Source organism: Phaseolus vulgaris, chromosome 10, assembly GCF_051622355.1.
Source record: "Phaseolus vulgaris cultivar YP4 chromosome 10, ASM5162235v1, whole genome shotgun sequence".
In the NCBI taxonomy this organism is placed as follows: domain Eukaryota; kingdom Viridiplantae; phylum Streptophyta; class Magnoliopsida; order Fabales; family Fabaceae; genus Phaseolus; species Phaseolus vulgaris.
Window position 1 is genome coordinate 36,910,908 of NC_143507.1, and position 18,609 is coordinate 36,929,516.

An 18,609-nucleotide genomic window follows, 5' to 3' on the forward strand; every position below is an offset into this window, starting at 1 on the left:
AGAAAACAGCAAGATAACCAAAATTAACACAATGGAAATGTAAGAATGGAAATTGTGTAAGAACTAAGACACAATTATGAACTCAAACTAAAAATAAAAAGCACCAAAGGATCAAAATAACAGCAGATTAAAGCAATATAAAGAGACCCAAAAGCAAGAAACAATCAAGCCAATAATAGGACTACTAAGAATTGTTGACAAATATGGATTCACATGACTTGACACAACATTTATAGATTCAGAAAATAAAGACTCAAAGCATAAAATGAAGCAATTATAAGAAAGCAATAAGGACTCAATTTCCTAAAAGAAAAACAGCCACACAATGGTGTAAGGAATCCTATCACAAGCTGCACAGAATTTGTTCAAGATCAATTGAACAATTGTGCTTTGGTTGGATCTTCCATAAGCACACCAAGAACAATTTAAAATATAAAAACAGCAAGACAAGTAAGGAATTGAAATGACAAAGATGAAATAAAGAAGAACTGAAATTAAAAGACCAAGCTACTCATCTTGAAGAACCAAAAGCTCATGATACCAAATGATGGCATTTCATGTGTTCTTCTTGAATCAAAGTAGTGAAAGTGATGCGGAAGCAATGGGTGAGTGAAACAAAGCCCTCCTAGGAGTTGTGTTGGCTTTGAAGGTGCATGATGAGTATGGGTTTGAGAGGTTCGGCCAGCTCAAGGGAGAAAGGTGAAAGGATTGAAGTTTATAGCCTAGATTTCTAGGAGAAGTAAAGCTAGTGCACAAAATTGGCAGCATAACAATACTCAATTAAACTTGAAAAATACAATGAGATAGCCTTCCTATTTATAGGCCATCTTGGACGTAAAAGGTAAGCTACTTTCTAATGAAAAGAAAACAAAAATTAAATGTAAAACCTAAGCCATGTGCCATGTGCAATGACCGGCCACACTAACCTAGTTTCTAGAATGTTTCCTTCACAAAGTGCTTTCTACACTATCCTATCTACTAAGTACCCCTAATGGGCCTTTATGCAACAAAGCCTTCTTTTCCTAAACCGTAGCTTGGCTCATGTGTGTGTGAAGCTAGACGGTCTAGGACTCTTCATAGATGCTCCTTATGTAGCCATGGCTAGACGCTCCCTTGTGAAGCTAGACGCTCCATTTGGAAGACTAGACGCTCCTTTGAGAGGCTAGACGCTCCTTTGTGAAGCTAGTCTTAGTCTTTTGGCTTTCATAGTGTGGTGAGCTTGGGCCCTCTTCCATCACCAGAGGCTTTATGAAATGGATTCCCAAAGATTGTGAGGTTTCAAATAATAAAAATAAACCAAATGGACCCACATTTGTAAGGGGACCAAACCTTGTTGCTTGCATTCATGTTTATGCAGGGAATCTAGAAGAATATGAGGCACTGAGTCATCTGATCAGGTTCTTGGAAGGAAAAGATTAACATTGAAGCTGAATCAATGTTATGTATCAGTCCAAGGTTCTCAATAGTCAAAAGAGGCTTCTTGATCAAAGACATATGACTCATTGAAGAAACATCATAAAGGATAAGACCTTCCTTATCTCTATCTTTAATTCTTTTTAAATTCATATTCATGCTTAATATCTCTTGTAAAATGCTCAATTTCATCTACATTGAATCTTATCTGCTCATTCTTAAAAATTCAAAATCTGTTTTGCTGTTGTAGAAAAACAACCGATTGTTTCCTCGAAACAACCGATTGTTTCCTCTCTGACAGCACTGTGAAAGAATGGATTTAACTTCTTTTTTGAATTCTGTAGGTTGCAGATCTCAATTATGAAAGAATCCTTAGTCAATAAAGCAATGTTGAAAGTTGATCACGTTCTGGAGGAAGTTACAACATGTCATAAAGGAATATATTCCAAAATCTTGAAAATTTAAGAGCCTTTATGACTAGTCAAAGATCACATGTGATGACCATGTGATTTTCTGCTTTTTCTGACGTTTTCTGTGCAGGTCTTGGTCAAGTCCTTTCTCTCTGAAGACTGAAACCCACTCACATCAATTGAATGCAGTTTGGTTATGTGTTTCTTTAAATTATGTTGCAACTGTTCTCTCTCACAAGAACAATCAATTGAGCCATCTCTTGCAACATCTCTTGCTCTCCTTGTGTGAGTCTTCTATGCCTCTTTTTATGTTGTCATGGAATCCACTCCTCCCACATCAAAGAGGATCAAAACCAGAGCTGTGAGGTCTGGAGGGAGATTAGAGGGCTGGTTTTCTGGAGACAATGAGCTCATTGAAAGGTATCCCTTTGAAACTAGCACAAAGGTGATCAACAACCCCAAAGTTGTTTCCTTTGATTGGCTGAAAAGCCAAAAGCTAGCCAATGTGAGGAAGCTGCTCAAGGACCAATCACTAAGAAGGTTCTTAGAGATAAAGGGGAATATATACCCTGGTTTGATTCGTGTGTTCTACACCAATCTCAAGTTTGAGAGAAACAATCTTGTTTCTCATGTGAAGGGAGTTGACATGGAGATCACTCATGATGTGTGGACTGTTGAAGATGGATGAAGCCTCTTCTCTACCTAGTGTTATGTGTGTTTGATGTAGAAAATAGCTAGTTTGTTGTAAAGTTTGTAATAGGTTTAGATGATCTTGTATGTAGGCTTGTATTTGTGTAAGGTTGCCTTTTGCTACATGATCTATCCTAGATGCCTAACCAAGCCTAGATCAAGCACATGATGTGGTTAAATGGTTTTTGAAAAGCTTTCAAAAGTGCTCTTAAAAGATTTAAATTAGTACAAAAATAAATCTGTTTTATGGAGAAAGAATCGGTTTATTTCTTCTCTGTTAAAAGGCTTTTCTAAAATTCTGTTAGGGCACCATAGGAAAAGCTTAGTTCGTTATTTCAGTTAAGCTGAGCTGGCCTGTTTGTTATCTTTTAATCTTTTTCTGTGTGAAAAAGCAGGTTTATTCTTTGGTCAGTTGAAAGTTGTTTCACAAGTTAGTTAGGGCACCAAAGGTACAACTCAGACAGTTATTTCAGTTAGCTGAGTTGGCAGTTTTCACAAAATAAATCTGTTAAGTTCAAAAATGAATCTGTTGTTGTCATAACTGCTTTTCAACTGTTTTTTGAAAAGAAGTTAGAAACTGTTTTCTATATAAAGAAAAGTCTCTCTCACATGAAAGAATGCTGAGCAATTACATTTTTGACAGAGATCAAACATTTTCTATGTGAGAAGAAGGATTGAAAGGTTTTCCAAAGGAATTTTCAAGTGTGCTTGTTCTAGGAAACCTTTGATCTTGGTGAAGGTGCTGGTGCAGTTCTGCAGCAAATTGAACTCCTGGTTTTGAGTTCTTGCATCTTCTTTTCAGGTGTAATCTTTCCTTTATTCTGGTTTGTAAAGGTGTTAGTGTTAGTCACTCCTTGATAGGGTTTCTTGGAGTGCAAGGTGTGCTGAAATAGGGTTTTTCAGCATTGGTTGTATTGTTCTTGTAGTGTTCAAGAACTGCTGTGTTTGTAAGTGATTGGTACTGTTTTTAGTGGATTCCACCTTGGGGTAAGGTGAGACTGGACGTAGCTTTGTATGAGTGAACCAATATAAAAACTTGCGTGCCTTTTCTTCTCATCCCTGCACTCATTTCTGGTTTTGATTAATTCTGTCAAGAACTAAATCTGTTCTTTTGAAATTGAATCTGTTAATTCTGGGTTTAAGTAAAAACTGTTCTTCCTGATTTGTTAAAGCTCTCTAATCACAAACAAGGCTGTTGTATATGATGTTTTAAGTGATCTGTGAACAAACAGTCTATTCATTAAAATCTGAGAAAGAGTCATTCTCCTTAAAACCTTGTGTTGAGTGAATTTGTTTGATTTCTAAGCATAGCTGTATCCTTCATCCTCATAATATCCAGCTGATCTGATTCTGTTATAATCCTCTGTTGATCACAATTTTATATTGAACAAATTCAAATTGTGCTAGACTGCTCTGAAGAATCAATCTGTTTCATGTAAAAACAATCTGTTCTTTTTGCCTCTGATATACTGAAAATTGTGTGTTCTTGCGAAAATTTTATAAGCTCAATTCACCCCTCCCCTCTTGAACTTAGACACTAATAGACCCAACATGGACTGTTGTTGTTGGTCTGAAATATGTTGGTCTAAGAATCAACAAGGGAAATCTTGGAGTAGTGGAGGATTTTAACAAAGTCCAATACTACAAGAGTTGCTTGAAGAATCAAAATGCCCAAGTGAGAACTTGTTCGGTTGGAGGCTTAAAGCTAGATGAAAGGGTGTTTGCTCTTATTGTAACTTGGATTCTTACTCCAAGGGGGAGCAACCATTTTGTCCTAACAGAAGAAGACCTTGTATACATCTACTGCATCATGAAGAAGATCAAGATCAACTGGATCAACATCATTAAAGAACACAGGCAAAAAGCCATGAGGTTAAGTGATTATCACTATCCCTATGCTGTTTTAATCTCTAAATTCTTGCTCTATTTTGAAGTGAATCTTGAAGATGAGACATCTGAGTTGGTTAAGTCAACACAAGAGATGAACAATGGCTCTCTTAGCAAGATGGGATTCACCAAAATGAGTGGGAAATGGGTGAGCAAAGATGGTGATCATGGTGCTTCATCAAGTGCTGCAACTGTTGTTTTTGATGAAGAAAATCAAGCTCCTGACATGGATTTTCACCATGAAGAACAACCTGAAACCAATCTAGGTGTTGGAACCAGTGCAACGAATCAAGGAGATGAAATGCCATCCATGTCTTCTTTTGAAAGATACATGGTGAATAGGCTTGATGGCTTTGCCGAGAATCAAAGAAATCTTCATGATTTGTGTGTGAGCAACTTTCAGAGTATAGACAACAGATTCAACAACATGGATACACGGTTTTTGACCTTGGATGAACAAATAGAAGCTGTTCAGAATCAGATTTTTGAACTCCAGTATGGCAAGGATGATTAAAGGAAAAACAACCGGTTGAATTCACGAAACAACCGATTGTTTTTGGCCTTGTATAAGTTTAACTGCTTCTGTTTTATAATTCTGTATAATCTGGAACAATTATCTTTTTATCTCTTCTTTTTGTATATTTGTGAAGACAAATAGGGGGAGATTTTATGTTGTGTTGTCTTTCATTATCTTTTATTATTTATGCAAACTCTATGTTGTGTATGAGTGTTTAAGTAAGCCTTATTTCTGCTGGTTTTAATGCTGCTGATATACTGTTTTTGTTTTTGCTCTAACCAAACTCGGTCCGATCGTAGGGTTTGGGCGAGTGACGTTTGTTAAATCAAGTGTGTTCAAGCTTTGAAGAATCCAAATCCTTTGAAGTTTGATGGAAGACTGGATGTGCTTGTTGTTGCTAAGGTGTTTTAGAATAGGATATGGGGTAGATTATCTGTGTTAATCCACTCTTGATTGAATCCAAAGCTTAAGCATTCTCAAACCTTTTAATTGAAAGTGTTTTTCAAACTAAGTGAAAAACAACCTGTTGTTTTGTCAAAACAACCGATTGTTTTATACTTAGGTGTTTTTGGAAAGGTTGAAAACTGTTTTTGATGGTTGACTTGCTGTCAAACCAAAAGAACCAATTGATTCGAGCATTCAACCGATTGTTTGTTTTGGGACCATAACAGAAAACTGTTTTGTGCTTTGACTGAGTTTTAAATGATTTTATAACTGAATACACTCCAGTTTTAAATGTTTTGACTAGTCTTTGAAAGCAATAAATAGTTTGTTCAGATTATATAACAAACAAGAATTGAGATTTAATCAAAGAAAAACATATTTGAGTTTTTCACTGATTTTTCTTTTGAAGAGTTGAAGATTGCTTTGAGATTGCTTTGATCAAGAGAGTGTGGAATAGGATTTTCATCTTGTATTAATTTCAGATCTTTCTGTAACAAGTGTAATCCTTTTGTACTTTGAGAAAACTCTGTGTGTGAAGCTGAGAAGTGTTGTGTGCTCTTGAGGTTGTCAAGATCAACATTCTTGGTGGTGTTTGTGTTGAGCCAAAGGAAGTGTGTGTCTTGAGGGGATCAAGGTCACTTCTTTGGTGGTGTTGTAAGTAATCTAGGGTTGATTGCTTAGTGGATTCCCCAATGGTTTTTAGGAAGACTGGATGTAGCTTTTGGTTTAAGAGTGAACTAGTAGAAACCTGTGTGTGCAATCTCTCTATCTCTTGAACTCTTTAATTTCAGTTTATATTTGTGAACTGGTATAAACAACCGATTATTTTTGCGAAACAACCGATTGTTTTTCTGGTGCTGTGCTAAATTGCTTTGTGTTTTTGGCAAACTGAATTCTGAATCAAGTTTTCTCGAAGTAATTTCATTCTAGACTTAAAAGTTTGCGAAAACCCTCTTTAAACCATTCACCCCCTCTAGTTTAAAGCCATACATTCTAACAACGTTTTCGTTAAAATGTCGAATAACCAACTCGGCCCGATCAATGGGTTCGACCAGTGATTTTTTAATCCATAGATAGCGTCAAACTTCCAACTCGAACCGATCATAGGGCTTGATGAGTGGTGTTTCCATAGAAATGTCGAATAACTAGTTCGGCTCGATCATTGGGTTTAGCGAGTGGTTTTTTAATCCATAAAGAACGTCGAATTGCTATTTCGGACCGATCATAGGGTTCATAGAGTGGTTTTTTTAATTCGTAGGTAACATCAAACTGCCAACTCGGATCGGTCATAGGGTTCAGCGAGTGATTTTTTAATATGTAGAGAACGTCAAACTGCCAACTCGAATTGATCTTAGGGTTCGATGAGTGATGTTTCCATAGAAATGTCCAATAACCAGCTCGGTCCGATCATTGGATTCGACGAGTGGTGGAGTGGACAATGCAGCACAATCCAATTCAATCCAAATATAATTGTCATTTGAAGCTCAAGAGCTAAAATGTATGAAGTCACATATTTTGAAGAAAGCAAAGTACAAAGCGCTCACTAAGATTATATTGAGTCATATCAATCAAAACCCATACAACACAGTGTCTTAGAAATGCAGTAGTCATAGGCAAATAGAAAGTATGTTTTTTTATTTTTTTATCCAAGAAAAAGAGACGGGTTCGGAGCATTAGCTCATTTGCCTCCGTTTTTCTCTTTGGTACCTTTCCCTTTTTATCCTACCTTCAGGAAAACCATTTCTCCTTATTTCTCTCACTTCACTCCCGTATTGCTTACCTAGTCCTCCTTTATCCTACTACTAGGATCACTACACTCTTTTCCTAAAAGCCCCTCTCTTTAGGGATTATACCGACTTATCTGGACACCTTAGCATGACATAATTCGGTCTTTGTTCCGAGTTAAATAATTATTTTTATTTGATAATAGGTTGGTCAATCGACTGACCTAACCGAACAACACATTTGTTAAGAAATAGACTTTAAATCTAATTCAAATTTATAAAATTGGATCATAAAATAAAATTTGCACCCAATTATATACTATGAAATGTTCTTATATCTAGTGGATGTGTTATCTCCAAAACACTCTCTTACACCGAGTCTGTGAACTTGTGCATGAAACTATATATTTATGAATGGTCCGATAACGGTCTGATAATGGGTGACGTGATAAATCCAACAAACTCTTGTTAAAATAGATGATAAATGAATCTTATATTTTGTTAAAAAGTTAACTTTAAGTCTAACTCAACTTTATAAGAAAGACATATAAGATAAGGTATTTACTGTAATAGCAAAATAAAACATACAAAATAGCAAATTTTTTATAAAAAAGACATATAAGATAAAGTATTTATTGTAATAACAAAATAAAACATAAAATAGAACAAGATAAACAACAATAATAATAAATAATTTTTGTTATAATAATTAATAGATTTTGTTATGACTCACTTGAGTTTTGTCACAAAACTAAAATACCTCAATTCATAATATAAATATACATTAACATGATTACTTCCGTACTACAAATGATCGACAACACTGATTTTATATTTATTAAATGCTAAATATAAATATGCTGAACAAAATTTAAGGCAACAATTTTAGTATGAATCAATTTTGGAAATACCAAAACATTTATTACATAATAGTTGAGTAATTTAAAAATATATTATTTCAGAAAAAGAAACTCAGAATCTTCTTCTTTTGTTTCCTATCAACCACTGAAGAAAAATATTGTTTACTTTTTTATGTTCTTCCACACAGCCAATAACATTCCATTAACACAAATTAATTATTGATTTTTCTGTCTTTTTAGATATTTTAAATCAAACACAAAAAAAATAACAAAAAGCTTGCACCAGCCGGGAATCGAACCCGGGTCTGTACCGTGGCAGGGTACTATTCTACCACTAGACCACTGGTGCTTCTTGAGTTCTATCTCACGTTTTATTTAAATAAATTAAATTTTCATCCTTAGGTTCAATAGACCATGAGTGAGTTTGAATCCAAACAAGCACCCCTTCTTATGATTTATCTGTTTTCCTCACATGCAAACATCCAATTGAACCAAAAATTATGATGTTACTCAATATCTACTTTTAATACTTAGTAAACTAGTCTCAATGTTAGTAAGAACATAATAATATATTGACATTTGATCAAAGTAAACAAATAATTTATAAATAATATAAGTCAAAAACAACTATCACCAATAACATACAATCAACCAATCCACCAATAAATATATACACAAAACAAAAGTATGATTAAGTCACAAAATGAACGACTTTCACCAAAAACATATACACACTTTTAAAAAATAAAAAATGCACTTGAGCCAACCTTCACATAGAAAGAAAAATGTAAAACGATCTCACATTTTGTTTCCCACAAAGCAAAATTCTTCTTCATAAATTGATTTTCTTAATTACACTAAGTTTTTTTTTTCTTTGAATTGTCCATTCAATAAAATTTTAAAATAATTGAAAACTTAATGTTGGTGAAAGGTAACTACCTACCCCAATTTAAAGAAAGTCTAACAGAGGAATCATACCTAGACAAGATGAACATTGAGGAATCTAAATGTACATTGTTTTTTAAAAAATTTGTTATTACCAAAATGAGGTTAAGTGAATTCTTACCGGATCGTATTTTTACAAGCTTCGTGGATTGACTACAAGGAAAGGGGATGATTTCACTTACAGAAAATTTTGACGCTCAAGTTACTGAGAGCAAACAAATATAATTTAAAAAATATGAGTTGAGTTTAATAGTGTGGTGGTCTATTTATGTTTTTATAAATATGGACAATTGATATTGATTTTTCATAGCTTTCATGAGGCGTAATTAAATTTAAGGATAATATCGTGTAAAAAAAAAAGAGTACCATGTAATAAAATTAGAGTATCATGTAATAAAATTAAAAAAATCTCAAAGAATTATATAAACTGAGTGATCACAAGACAATTTGACATAATATATTTGTGTCAAATTAAGATTATTACGTGGTGATAAATATGTAAAGATTATTTAATGAGGATCCCAAATATCTTGGTTAATTTTTAGAGATTATGCTAAAGAGTAAATGTAAATCTTTCATATAACTCGTTCCCTGAACATTTCATTTTGTTATGGGTCATAAACACATCCTAATTAGAGCTAGTACGATATTTCTCCGATCTAGGTCGAGATGATTTAAAACCTATAAAGATCAATTTGGGTATCAATTTTAAATCATAAAAAATTATCAATTTACGATTTTATTAAATTAAAAAAACAGTTAAAATCATTAAATTAAAAAAAATCTTTAAATACTAAATTTAAGAAATCAAAATATTTGTATCAAACCAGTTTTTAGTCTCCACTTAAAATAAAAAATATATTTTTACAATTAAGAAACTGAATAATTTATTAAACAAATTAGATTAAAAGGCTATTTATTTCAAAATTGAAGACATAAAAAATAATTAAATTACTAAAAAGTGTTCCCTGAGAAACACACGCTGTAACAAGGCGTTTATAAAGATTTCAAAACGGCGTCACTTTGGCTCACTTTATCTTCTTCTGGTTCAGCGAACTGCGCAGAACTCAGCAGTAGCAGAAATGGCTACCATTTCTGCTTCCCTAGCTCGCTTCTGCGTTATCTCGCGACCTTCCTCCAACTCACAGTATATCCTCTTCAACGTCGCGCCTCGAACCGGAACCCCCAATTCCCGAACCGGCTCGGCCCGGTTCAGGTGCTCAGCCGGCCAGACCGGGTTCTTCACGAAACTGGGCCGTTTGATTAAGGAGAAGGCGAAGAGTGACGTGGAGAAGGTGTTCTCGGGATTCTCCAAGACCCGCAACAACCTCGCCGTCATCGACGAGCTTCTCCTCTACTGGAACCTCGCTGACACAGACCGAGTCCTTGACGAACTCGAAGAGGTTCCTCTTAATAATTTCTAAACACATTTTTTTTTAGTTTTATATATTTTATTTAGAATTTAATTTTCATACACTCACGTTATTCTGAATACTTAGTATAACACTGACCGGAACATTTTTTTGTCTGTTTAAGAATTTCTTTGTAAATTAATATTAATTTATGGGTAGAAGTTCTCTCGACTTAATTCTTTTATGAATTTATTTTTACTTCTTATGCATACGTTTATTTTAGATCATAGTAAAACTTGTTTTATTTCGCCTTTTTGTGAGTAGTTATGGAGAAAATTACTCAGCCAAGTTATGAATTAACTAGCTTAATCAATGGTATCGAATTCAGGTTTAAGTTTCTGATTATGCAGTTGCATTTATCACTCTCAGGGAGAATTTAAACTTTGTTGTTTGTCGTAGTGTTACTTGGCTTGATCCAAATTGATTCTCATGCAAGATTGATTAATGTCATAATACAAAATTATCCTAAATATAAGATTTTTTACAATAGCTATCGTAAAACTCAACAGTTTTAAAATTTATGTAAACACGCATTGCATTCTAATCAAATTATTTTCTGAGTTTAGATTTCACAAACTACAGAGTTACAATTTTTTCATTTTAATTAAATTATTTATTTGTTTATTGCAGGCTCTTTTAGTGTCTGATTTTGGCCCGAAAATCACTATTAAAATAGTGGAGAATTTGCGTGAGGATATATTGTCAGGGAAGCTTAAATCAGGGAATGAGATAAAGGTATACTTTGAACAGAGTTGATAGAAGAGAATCTTTGAATTTTATTAATGGGTAACACGCCTCAAATGTGCTTCGAATGGCTTAAAGGGCTCAAGGTTATATTATTGTAGTTAAGCATGTGCTTAGGAATTTGTTCATTGTTGTATGGATTGGATTCTGTGGAGGGAAAAAAGTTTTTGAAAAATAAATTAGATTTTTTAAAAAAGGGCTGAAATGGTTGATGAACATTTAATATGTTAGAGGATAATTCCTTATTAAATGTTTATAATTATTGGAAGGACATTTTGTGTGTGTTCCTAATGTACTAAATGGTTTACTTTATATTTAGTTCTTTCTATTTTGCCTTATTTAATGAGTTTGTAATTTTTATTTATTTCTGTCTCGGAGTTTAAGAATGCTTGATATGCTTTTTTGTGTGTTGTGGTTGAGTCTTAACATGGTCAGAACTAATTACTGAAACCTTCCTTCCCTTGTTTTATCAGGTTAGTTAATATATTAGGCACTTTCTAATTTTATGATATGGAATGTGTTGTGCATTAATTTGAATGGCATTAGGAAGCATTGAAGAGGAATGTTTTGGAATTGTTAACCTCTAAGGGAAGTAAAACTGAACTTCAACTTGGATTCAGGTATGAGCATTTTCTACTTCTTCTACGAGACTAAATTTTTTTGTCTTCACTTTTGTGCTTTATATTGGGTTAATTTTTTTTTGTGTTTAGGAAACCGGCTGTAATAATGATAGTTGGTGTTAATGGTGGAGGGAAGACAACATCTTTGGGTAAGAAAAAGGCCTAAGGTGTTGATTCCATTTTTTGGTGATCATTGAAATAAATAATTGAGACATTAGACAACATGCAGTTTTTTTTTTCTTCCTGATGTTCCACATGAGATTTATTTTCTCGAGAGTTAATGAATAAGCTTACAAAGGTTATATTGTGTCAATTGGATTAAAATGCTGATAAAAAAAATAGATATAAAATTATAAAAGAAAAAACTATGGATCACCATGACTATTATCAGTATTATTATACATACATTATAAATTCATAAACTCATCTGATGAAACCCTTCTTCCCTCTTCCAATAAGCAATCAAATTCTCTTTGGCTGTTTAGATATCCAAAACCATGCCAACTTGTTCAGCTTTTATTTGCAGGAAAGCTGGCCTATAGATTGAAGAATGAAGGGGCTAAGGTTAGATTATATATTATCTGAGTGTTGCTTTGGTTCATGATTTTGATTTCCAACTGGAAGTTTGTTGGTCAACAGGAAATCCCATTTAACTGAAGCATCTAGAAATCTATACTCTTAAACCTGCTGGGATTGCTCTTCTCTGAATTTTAAGAGCTTGTATAGTGATGTCATTTGGGAGCCAATGAGTACCTTTCAACTATTCAGATAAATATCATAAATAATGACTTGACTTAGAAACTTTTACACCTCCCTTTGGTCTTCTGCTCACTATTGTTTTGAGGTTTCCAGCTCTAACTTGCAGTAAGATTGCCCATCCTTCAAAATATTAATTTTCTTTCCTTCCATTTCCCCGATTATATTTTGTTTGCTTGTAGATACCTTGCCCTTATCCAGAATGACTATTTCTTATATAAATTCAGGAGTCAGGAGTAAAACTTTCTCTTTGGATTCTTGAACGATGCTGAGTATCTCAAATAAGAAAAAAGAATCATAAGGAAGGTAATAGAATGCGATCACATGAGAATGACGAAGAACCTGGAAAATATTAGTAGAAACCATCTAAAAAATACTCTATTCTAAATTATTTTCCTGAAATTTGGTTTTTGACAGAGACTAATGGAATTAGTTGATCAATGTAACTGACACTATCATATGGGATAATGTTTGGCTGTTATCTTACTTCCAAATTTCCAAGTGAATTCCTTGAAGATTGTTAGTTGCTTATATATAGTCAACTCCAGCGTATTTTGATATTTTCAGAATATGTGAAATTGGCCTTAGTTGGTGCATGATTTATACTGTATGCAGTATGGCCTTTTGATACTTAATTCCACAACATTAAGGTAGGGATAATTTTATAACATTAGTTTTTTATTTTGAGAAAGAGCGAGACTCAATGCACAAGGCTTCTCCAAAATGGGGTCTGGTAGGGTAGATGTTTTCTACCTTACCCTTGCAAGTGGAGAGGCTACTTCCAAGATTAATCCATGACCTCCTGGAGTCCTGACCACTAGGCAGCAACTTTACTGTTGCCCCAAGGATCAACCTCTTTTTATTCAGAGAAGAGAATGCATTAAAATTACTTGGTCTACATTTTCTAAATATAGAACATGTTGTTTATGTTCCTATATACCTCTTAAAATTTTAAAATCAATTTATTGTTTCAAGATTAAAAGGAATTGAAGGATTTTGTTGTTATCTTGTGTGACCTTTAATACCTATTGTTGTATCATATTTATGATATAAAATTTCATGGTGGTCTTCTGTTCTTACTTTTAAAAATCTTCCAGATATTGCTGGCGGCTGGTGATACATTTAGAGCTGCTGCTAGTGATCAGTTGGAAATATGGGCCGAAAGGACTGGATGTGAGATTGTTATGGCTGAATCAGAGAAAGCAAAAGCATCATCAGGTACAAATGGACCTAAATTTAGCTCTTGGATCTGCTGTTTATCACTTATACATTTTTAGCATCTTTATTTGGATATATTTTGCGTTGGCTTTGATACTAAATTTTGTTCCTACTGTATTACTTGCAGTGCTTTCACAGGCTGTAAAAAAGGGAAAACAGCTCGGTTTTGATGTAGTATTATGTGATACATCTGGTCGTAAGTACAAGTTTTACACTAGCTGTTTGTGATTTAATGAACTATCAACATATATTAGCATTGGGGTTCATGTTATGTTCTCAGGTCTACACACTAATTACAGCTTAATGGAAGAGTTGATTTCCTGTAAAAAGTCTGTTGCTAAAGTCATTCCTGGTGCACCCAATGTAAGCCCAAGATTTTTTACTCTTTTTCTTCCCAACTTAATCTTGCTGCTGGTAAATGTTTGGGAACTGCTGAGCACTAGATCATCTATGCTTGTTTTTGTATATACTTCTAGTTTAATATCTTAAAAAAGTTTTATCTTTATTTTCTGGCAATATTTCGGAATAAGCTTTTTGACTTCGAGGTGGAAGTTGATGAATAATTATAATGCGGATGGTCTTTTGCTTTTGTCTATTTTTGTTCAGATGGTGTCAAAGAATTTATACTAATACACCTACTTTGTGTACTGTTAACAAATTTTATTCTTCAATTGAAGGTTGAAAAAAATTATTAAACCTGACAAGCTAACACCTCTGTATTATTATTCTCATTATCTTTCTGTAGCATCCCTTTGCTAAATCTCTTAATATAATTACTGTGTACTTTTTAGGTAGTACTTATTTATTTGTCCTTAGTTTTCTTCTTAGTTTAGTAAATCTTGTTGATGTGCGTTAAGAAGTAGACTTTAAGCCTAACTCAACCCCATAAAACCGGCTCAATAAGGTGAGGTTTGCACCCATTTATATACTATGAAAGACTATAATCTCTAGTCGATGTGAGATCTCCAACAATATGCGTGTATAAAAACGTCTTTCCTTGAACATGTTTTCCATTTCTTTTTCTCGCTCTGGCTGCACAAACACACAAGTATATCATAAAACGAGGGTGTTGACAATGCTTGCAGGAGATCCTACTGGTTCTGGATGGGACCACTGGTCTGAATATGTTGCCACAAGCAAGAGAATTCAATGATGTAAGTTCTATTTCTGCCTTTTAAATTGTATATTTGTTGAGTTTAGGAAAGTTGTTATTTTAGTTTCTTGAATCCCTCCTATCAGTGTATGAGAATACCATGTGATATTAAGATTGTTTGTTTGGAGTAAAGACTGCATTTGAATATTGTAATTGAAACAGAAAATGGGAAGAGATTGTAAAATAATTCTAGATCAAATCTTGCAACCGGTAGTCAATGAGTTGTGCTTTCTTTGTACCTAGAGTAACATATATACAAATTCCTTAGTTTGACTGGATCATTTGATGCGTATGGGGGAAACGTTTACGCAGTAACAGAATTGAATTTCTTAATTTATTTCTAAATGCAATCTTTTATCCTCTTTTCCTCTTAAAACTAGGGAATATGAAGTATGCATACTACAATACGTTCTGGTTCTTATTGGGCAATGCTTTCTGTGATGCCAAATCATGGTTATGATTTAAACATGCAATTCTGATATTCAAGAGTTAATGGATGTAGTGAACAGTTCAATCTGGAAAGAAAAGTATAGAACACACCCTGAAATGGAGATAAAAGGAATGCATTAGAAAATAAAGCTTAATACATATTTGAAAAAAACATCAGTAAGGCAATGGAGATTTAGAGGTTATTTTGTTAGCAAGCGTGCCACAAGCCAAATGAATGGTCAGTCACAAATATGTTGTGGTTTTCAGGTATGGTGATGCTACGAGTTCCTCTCTCAGTCTTATTATTCATTGCCTTGCATATTTTAAGATATTCAACATCTAGTATTACAGTTGCCTCATGGTTCCGTATTAACTTGCTGTTAACGTTATTCAAATTGTTTACTCTGAATCCTTTTGACATTGAGACAGGTTGTGGGTGTCACTGGTTTAATTTTGACCAAACTGGATGGTTCTGCTAGAGGTGGCTGTGTGGTATTCTCTTTTTCTCTTAATGGATATTTAATAGTTTTTGGACTGAATATTTTTTCATTATTGGTAGTACTAATTTATGTTTGCAGGTTAGCGTGGTTGATGAGCTTGGAATCCCTGTAAAATTTGTGGGTGTCGGGGAAGGTGTTGAAGATCTTCAACCCTTTGATGCGGATGCCTTTGTCAACGCCATTTTTATGTAAACCAATATTGTGGGTTTGGTATGTACATCATGACTTGTCCTTTTCATTCTTTTCAGAATCGAGTTTGAATTCTTTTCGATTGCAGTTGAATGTCACCCATACAATCTTCTTCCATAGCAACACCCGATCACAGGAAAATGGCACTTAGTTATGGAACCCTTCTCGGAAGAGGCCAGGTATTGTGAATATGTTGACATGATTTTTGAAGTGCCAGAGCTGTTGTTGCTCTTGAGGCACGCTGAGTGTATATAATCTTCCTTTTGCATGCTGTGGCTGAAGTAGTTTCTGACAATGCAATTGGGACATGGGGTTTATATTCACTCCTTTTATGAACCAAAGCATTTCATTGTGGTGTGCACATATATAGATGATGCTTGAAGGAAACTGTAAACAGTAAATACATCCTCCATTATCAGTCAACACAAGCATCAACCACGTAACTAATTAATAGAATTAAATATTTGTTATTTTGTTTTACATCTCAAAAATCTTCAAATGTTGTCACTCTTTGATTGTGCTTAGCATCTCACATTTAGGCGAGTGTCCATACAAGTACATCCTGGAGAAACTTCATCCAAGGATGACTTGGTTCTTTCTCATGGAGTTACTTGCATGTTTGGTTTTACATAGAAGAAAATAAACGTGAATCTGAGATCTGCATTTAAGTTAAGCTATTTTGAGCAGTTTCTATGACTCCAATTGTTAAACCAAATATGCAGTATTTTGGGTAGTTTTTATAACCAAATGTTAAACCAAATGTGCACAACAGGAATTGTTAGATATTATTAGATATTATGAGATATTATAGATAAGTTACATATTTCATATTTATCTAATGAACTTAGCCCATCTCAATTTTCTATCTAGCACCATTTACACTTTTATTTCCCTATCTATCACCATTTTGTTTTTATTTCCATATCTAGCACTCTTTTGTTTTTATTTTCCTATCTATCACCCTTTTATTTTTTATTTCCCTATCTATCACCCTTTTATTTTTTATTTCCCTATCTAGCACCATTTCAAAAATAAACAAATAAAATAATAATTTAAAAAGAAATTGATAATTTTAATTTTGAATGCATTAAAAAATAAATATTTTTAATGTTTAAAATAGTTAGAAATATAATTAATGAATAAAGAAATGAGTTTTTGCAAAATAAAAATAAAAAAGTAATAAATTAAAAATGTTTAGTTTAAAATTATTTTTTTAAGAATGAAGAAAATAAGAAATTAAACCCTACAACAACATAAAAGTTGAATCTATATACATAAATTAATATTTATTTTTATTATTATTGATGATGTAATCATGCTAATTTCAAGTAAAAAATATAGGACATAATTATAAAAAAATCAAAGTCAATTAGTATTACAATAGATGATAATTTTTGTTTAAGTGGTCAATTCCTTAAGTTATGACAATAAGAACATATTTTTGTCTTATTTTACATTGACTGATCAATTTTGTTGTGGATACAAGTAGTAGTAGGTCTTCCATGTTTGTTTATGTCGCATTTGAAGGTTAGAGATGAAATTTGATATGATATAAGTAGATCAATAATTCTCAATTGAACTTCATAAGGCTTGTAAATGTTGTGTAGATTGTAGACTAAGTCAACAAATAATGACAACAAGAACCAACAACAATAAAGTGAGGATAAGGGAGATGAAGAACTTGAAATTCCCACAATTACACTACCAGTTATTTAATTTAATTGTATAGTCGACCAAGTTGAGGAGTGAATATTTCCTTAACATAAAAGTCAGAATTTTTATGATTATATTTTTGGGCATGACACATGGTTGATTGTTGTTCATTCTTTCTAAGTAAAGTAGTAATATCTTTAGGATACTGATGATCCACTCGTATCATGCAGTTAGTCTTGAACCTTCATTCAACAAACCATGATTTCAATCTTTTGAATGTTGTCTTAACAAAAGCTGAAATGAGTAAGAAACATGTTCCTTTAAAACAGAGTTCTTACATTCTATTGGGTTTGTTGTTGTCATATGGTCATACATATTGCCTCCATCATAGGCTTGAGTCTACTTTTGTAATGATATTTGTACTAGTTAGGCAATTGCTTGTTGGAATTATGATCTCATAGTGAACAACTTAGCTTGAAATTTAGGTTGCTTCATTCCATAAGTTGTTGTAATGCAATAAGTTACATTAGTTCAGAAGTACACCAACCTTTTTATTATCATGTTGGGTCTTCTTATGTTCAACAAATTCATGATTAGTCATTTGGTCAGTTCAGTTAGTCCCGTCTTCAACAATATCTAATGTCCATATACATGGACCCTCATCACCACATCTTTTCCCAATCTTTGTGCAAAGGCATGGAGAGAGAAAAGAGTGAAACTAATCAATTCAAATGTAAATCATTTTGATTCAGAAACATAAAATATAAAGGCATAGCTAGAAGATAAATAATAACCAACTCAGGTAATATGGTTAACATATACAACATTTTTCCAACTGTTTCTTCCTGCACCTCCATACCTTCTTCTCTCACCTCCATAAGTTTTCAAATTTCCAAAAATGCCCCTTTATAATATTTCGGATTATGTAATCTGGAAGTCTTTTTCAAAGTTGTAATTAGCTATCGAATTACCTAATCCATAAGCCATTTTTCAGATGCATGATTATTCTCTGGATTACATAATCCGAAAGTCTTATTTAACTTTC

At 33.3% G+C, this 18,609-nt stretch overlaps 1 protein-coding gene and 1 non-coding gene across 8 annotated transcripts; one reads left to right on the forward strand and one right to left on the reverse strand.

Moving 5' to 3' along the window:
- Window positions 1-8,223: 8,223 nt before the first annotated feature.
- On the reverse strand, window positions 8,224-8,294 carry TRNAG-GCC (transfer RNA glycine (anticodon GCC)). The gene has a single exon. It is a non-coding gene; the product is annotated as a tRNA-Gly (tRNA).
- A 1,546-nt stretch (window positions 8,295-9,840) lies between these two features.
- CPFTSY (signal recognition particle receptor protein, chloroplast (FTSY)) lies at window positions 9,841-18,181 on the forward strand. 7 transcript variants are annotated; one of them, XR_011082041.1, is made up of 13 exons: window positions 9,841-10,293; window positions 10,933-11,037; window positions 11,593-11,666; window positions 11,757-11,815; window positions 12,193-12,230; window positions 13,520-13,640; window positions 13,768-13,836; window positions 13,921-14,003; window positions 14,726-14,794; window positions 15,652-15,714; window positions 15,801-15,932; window positions 16,000-16,090; window positions 17,795-18,181. XR_011082041.1 is itself a non-coding variant. In XM_068621402.2 (12 exons), exons 1-11 carry the CDS (start codon window positions 9,973-9,975, stop codon window positions 15,912-15,914), a joined length of 1,116 nt encoding a protein of 371 aa, XP_068477503.1. In that variant the 5' UTR covers window positions 9,869-9,972; the 3' UTR covers window positions 15,915-15,932; window positions 16,000-16,391. The 7 variants fall into 7 exon arrangements, 2 of the variants coding, with proteins under 2 accessions (XP_068477503.1, XP_090152397.1); XR_011082040.2 differs by having other exon boundaries at window positions 9,869-10,293; window positions 17,519-18,181; XM_068621402.2 differs by lacking the exon at window positions 17,795-18,181 and having other exon boundaries at window positions 9,869-10,293; window positions 16,000-16,391.
- Window positions 18,182-18,609: the final 428 nt, after the last annotated feature.

What these genes read in the sequence shown, in the direction of transcription:
- CPFTSY (XM_068621402.2), top strand. Translation starts at nt 9,973, where the DNA reads ATGGCTACCATTTCTGCTTCCCTAGCTCGCTTCTGCGTTATCTCGCGA. An exon ending in AATCAGGGAATGAGATAAAG is followed by an intron (nt 11,038 to 11,592) that starts GTATACTTTGAA and finishes GAATGGCATTAG; the next exon opens with GAAGCATTGAAGAGGAATGT. An exon ending in AAGCAAGAGAATTCAATGAT is followed by an intron (nt 14,795 to 15,651) that starts GTAAGTTCTATT and finishes ACATTGAGACAG; the next exon opens with GTTGTGGGTGTCACTGGTTT.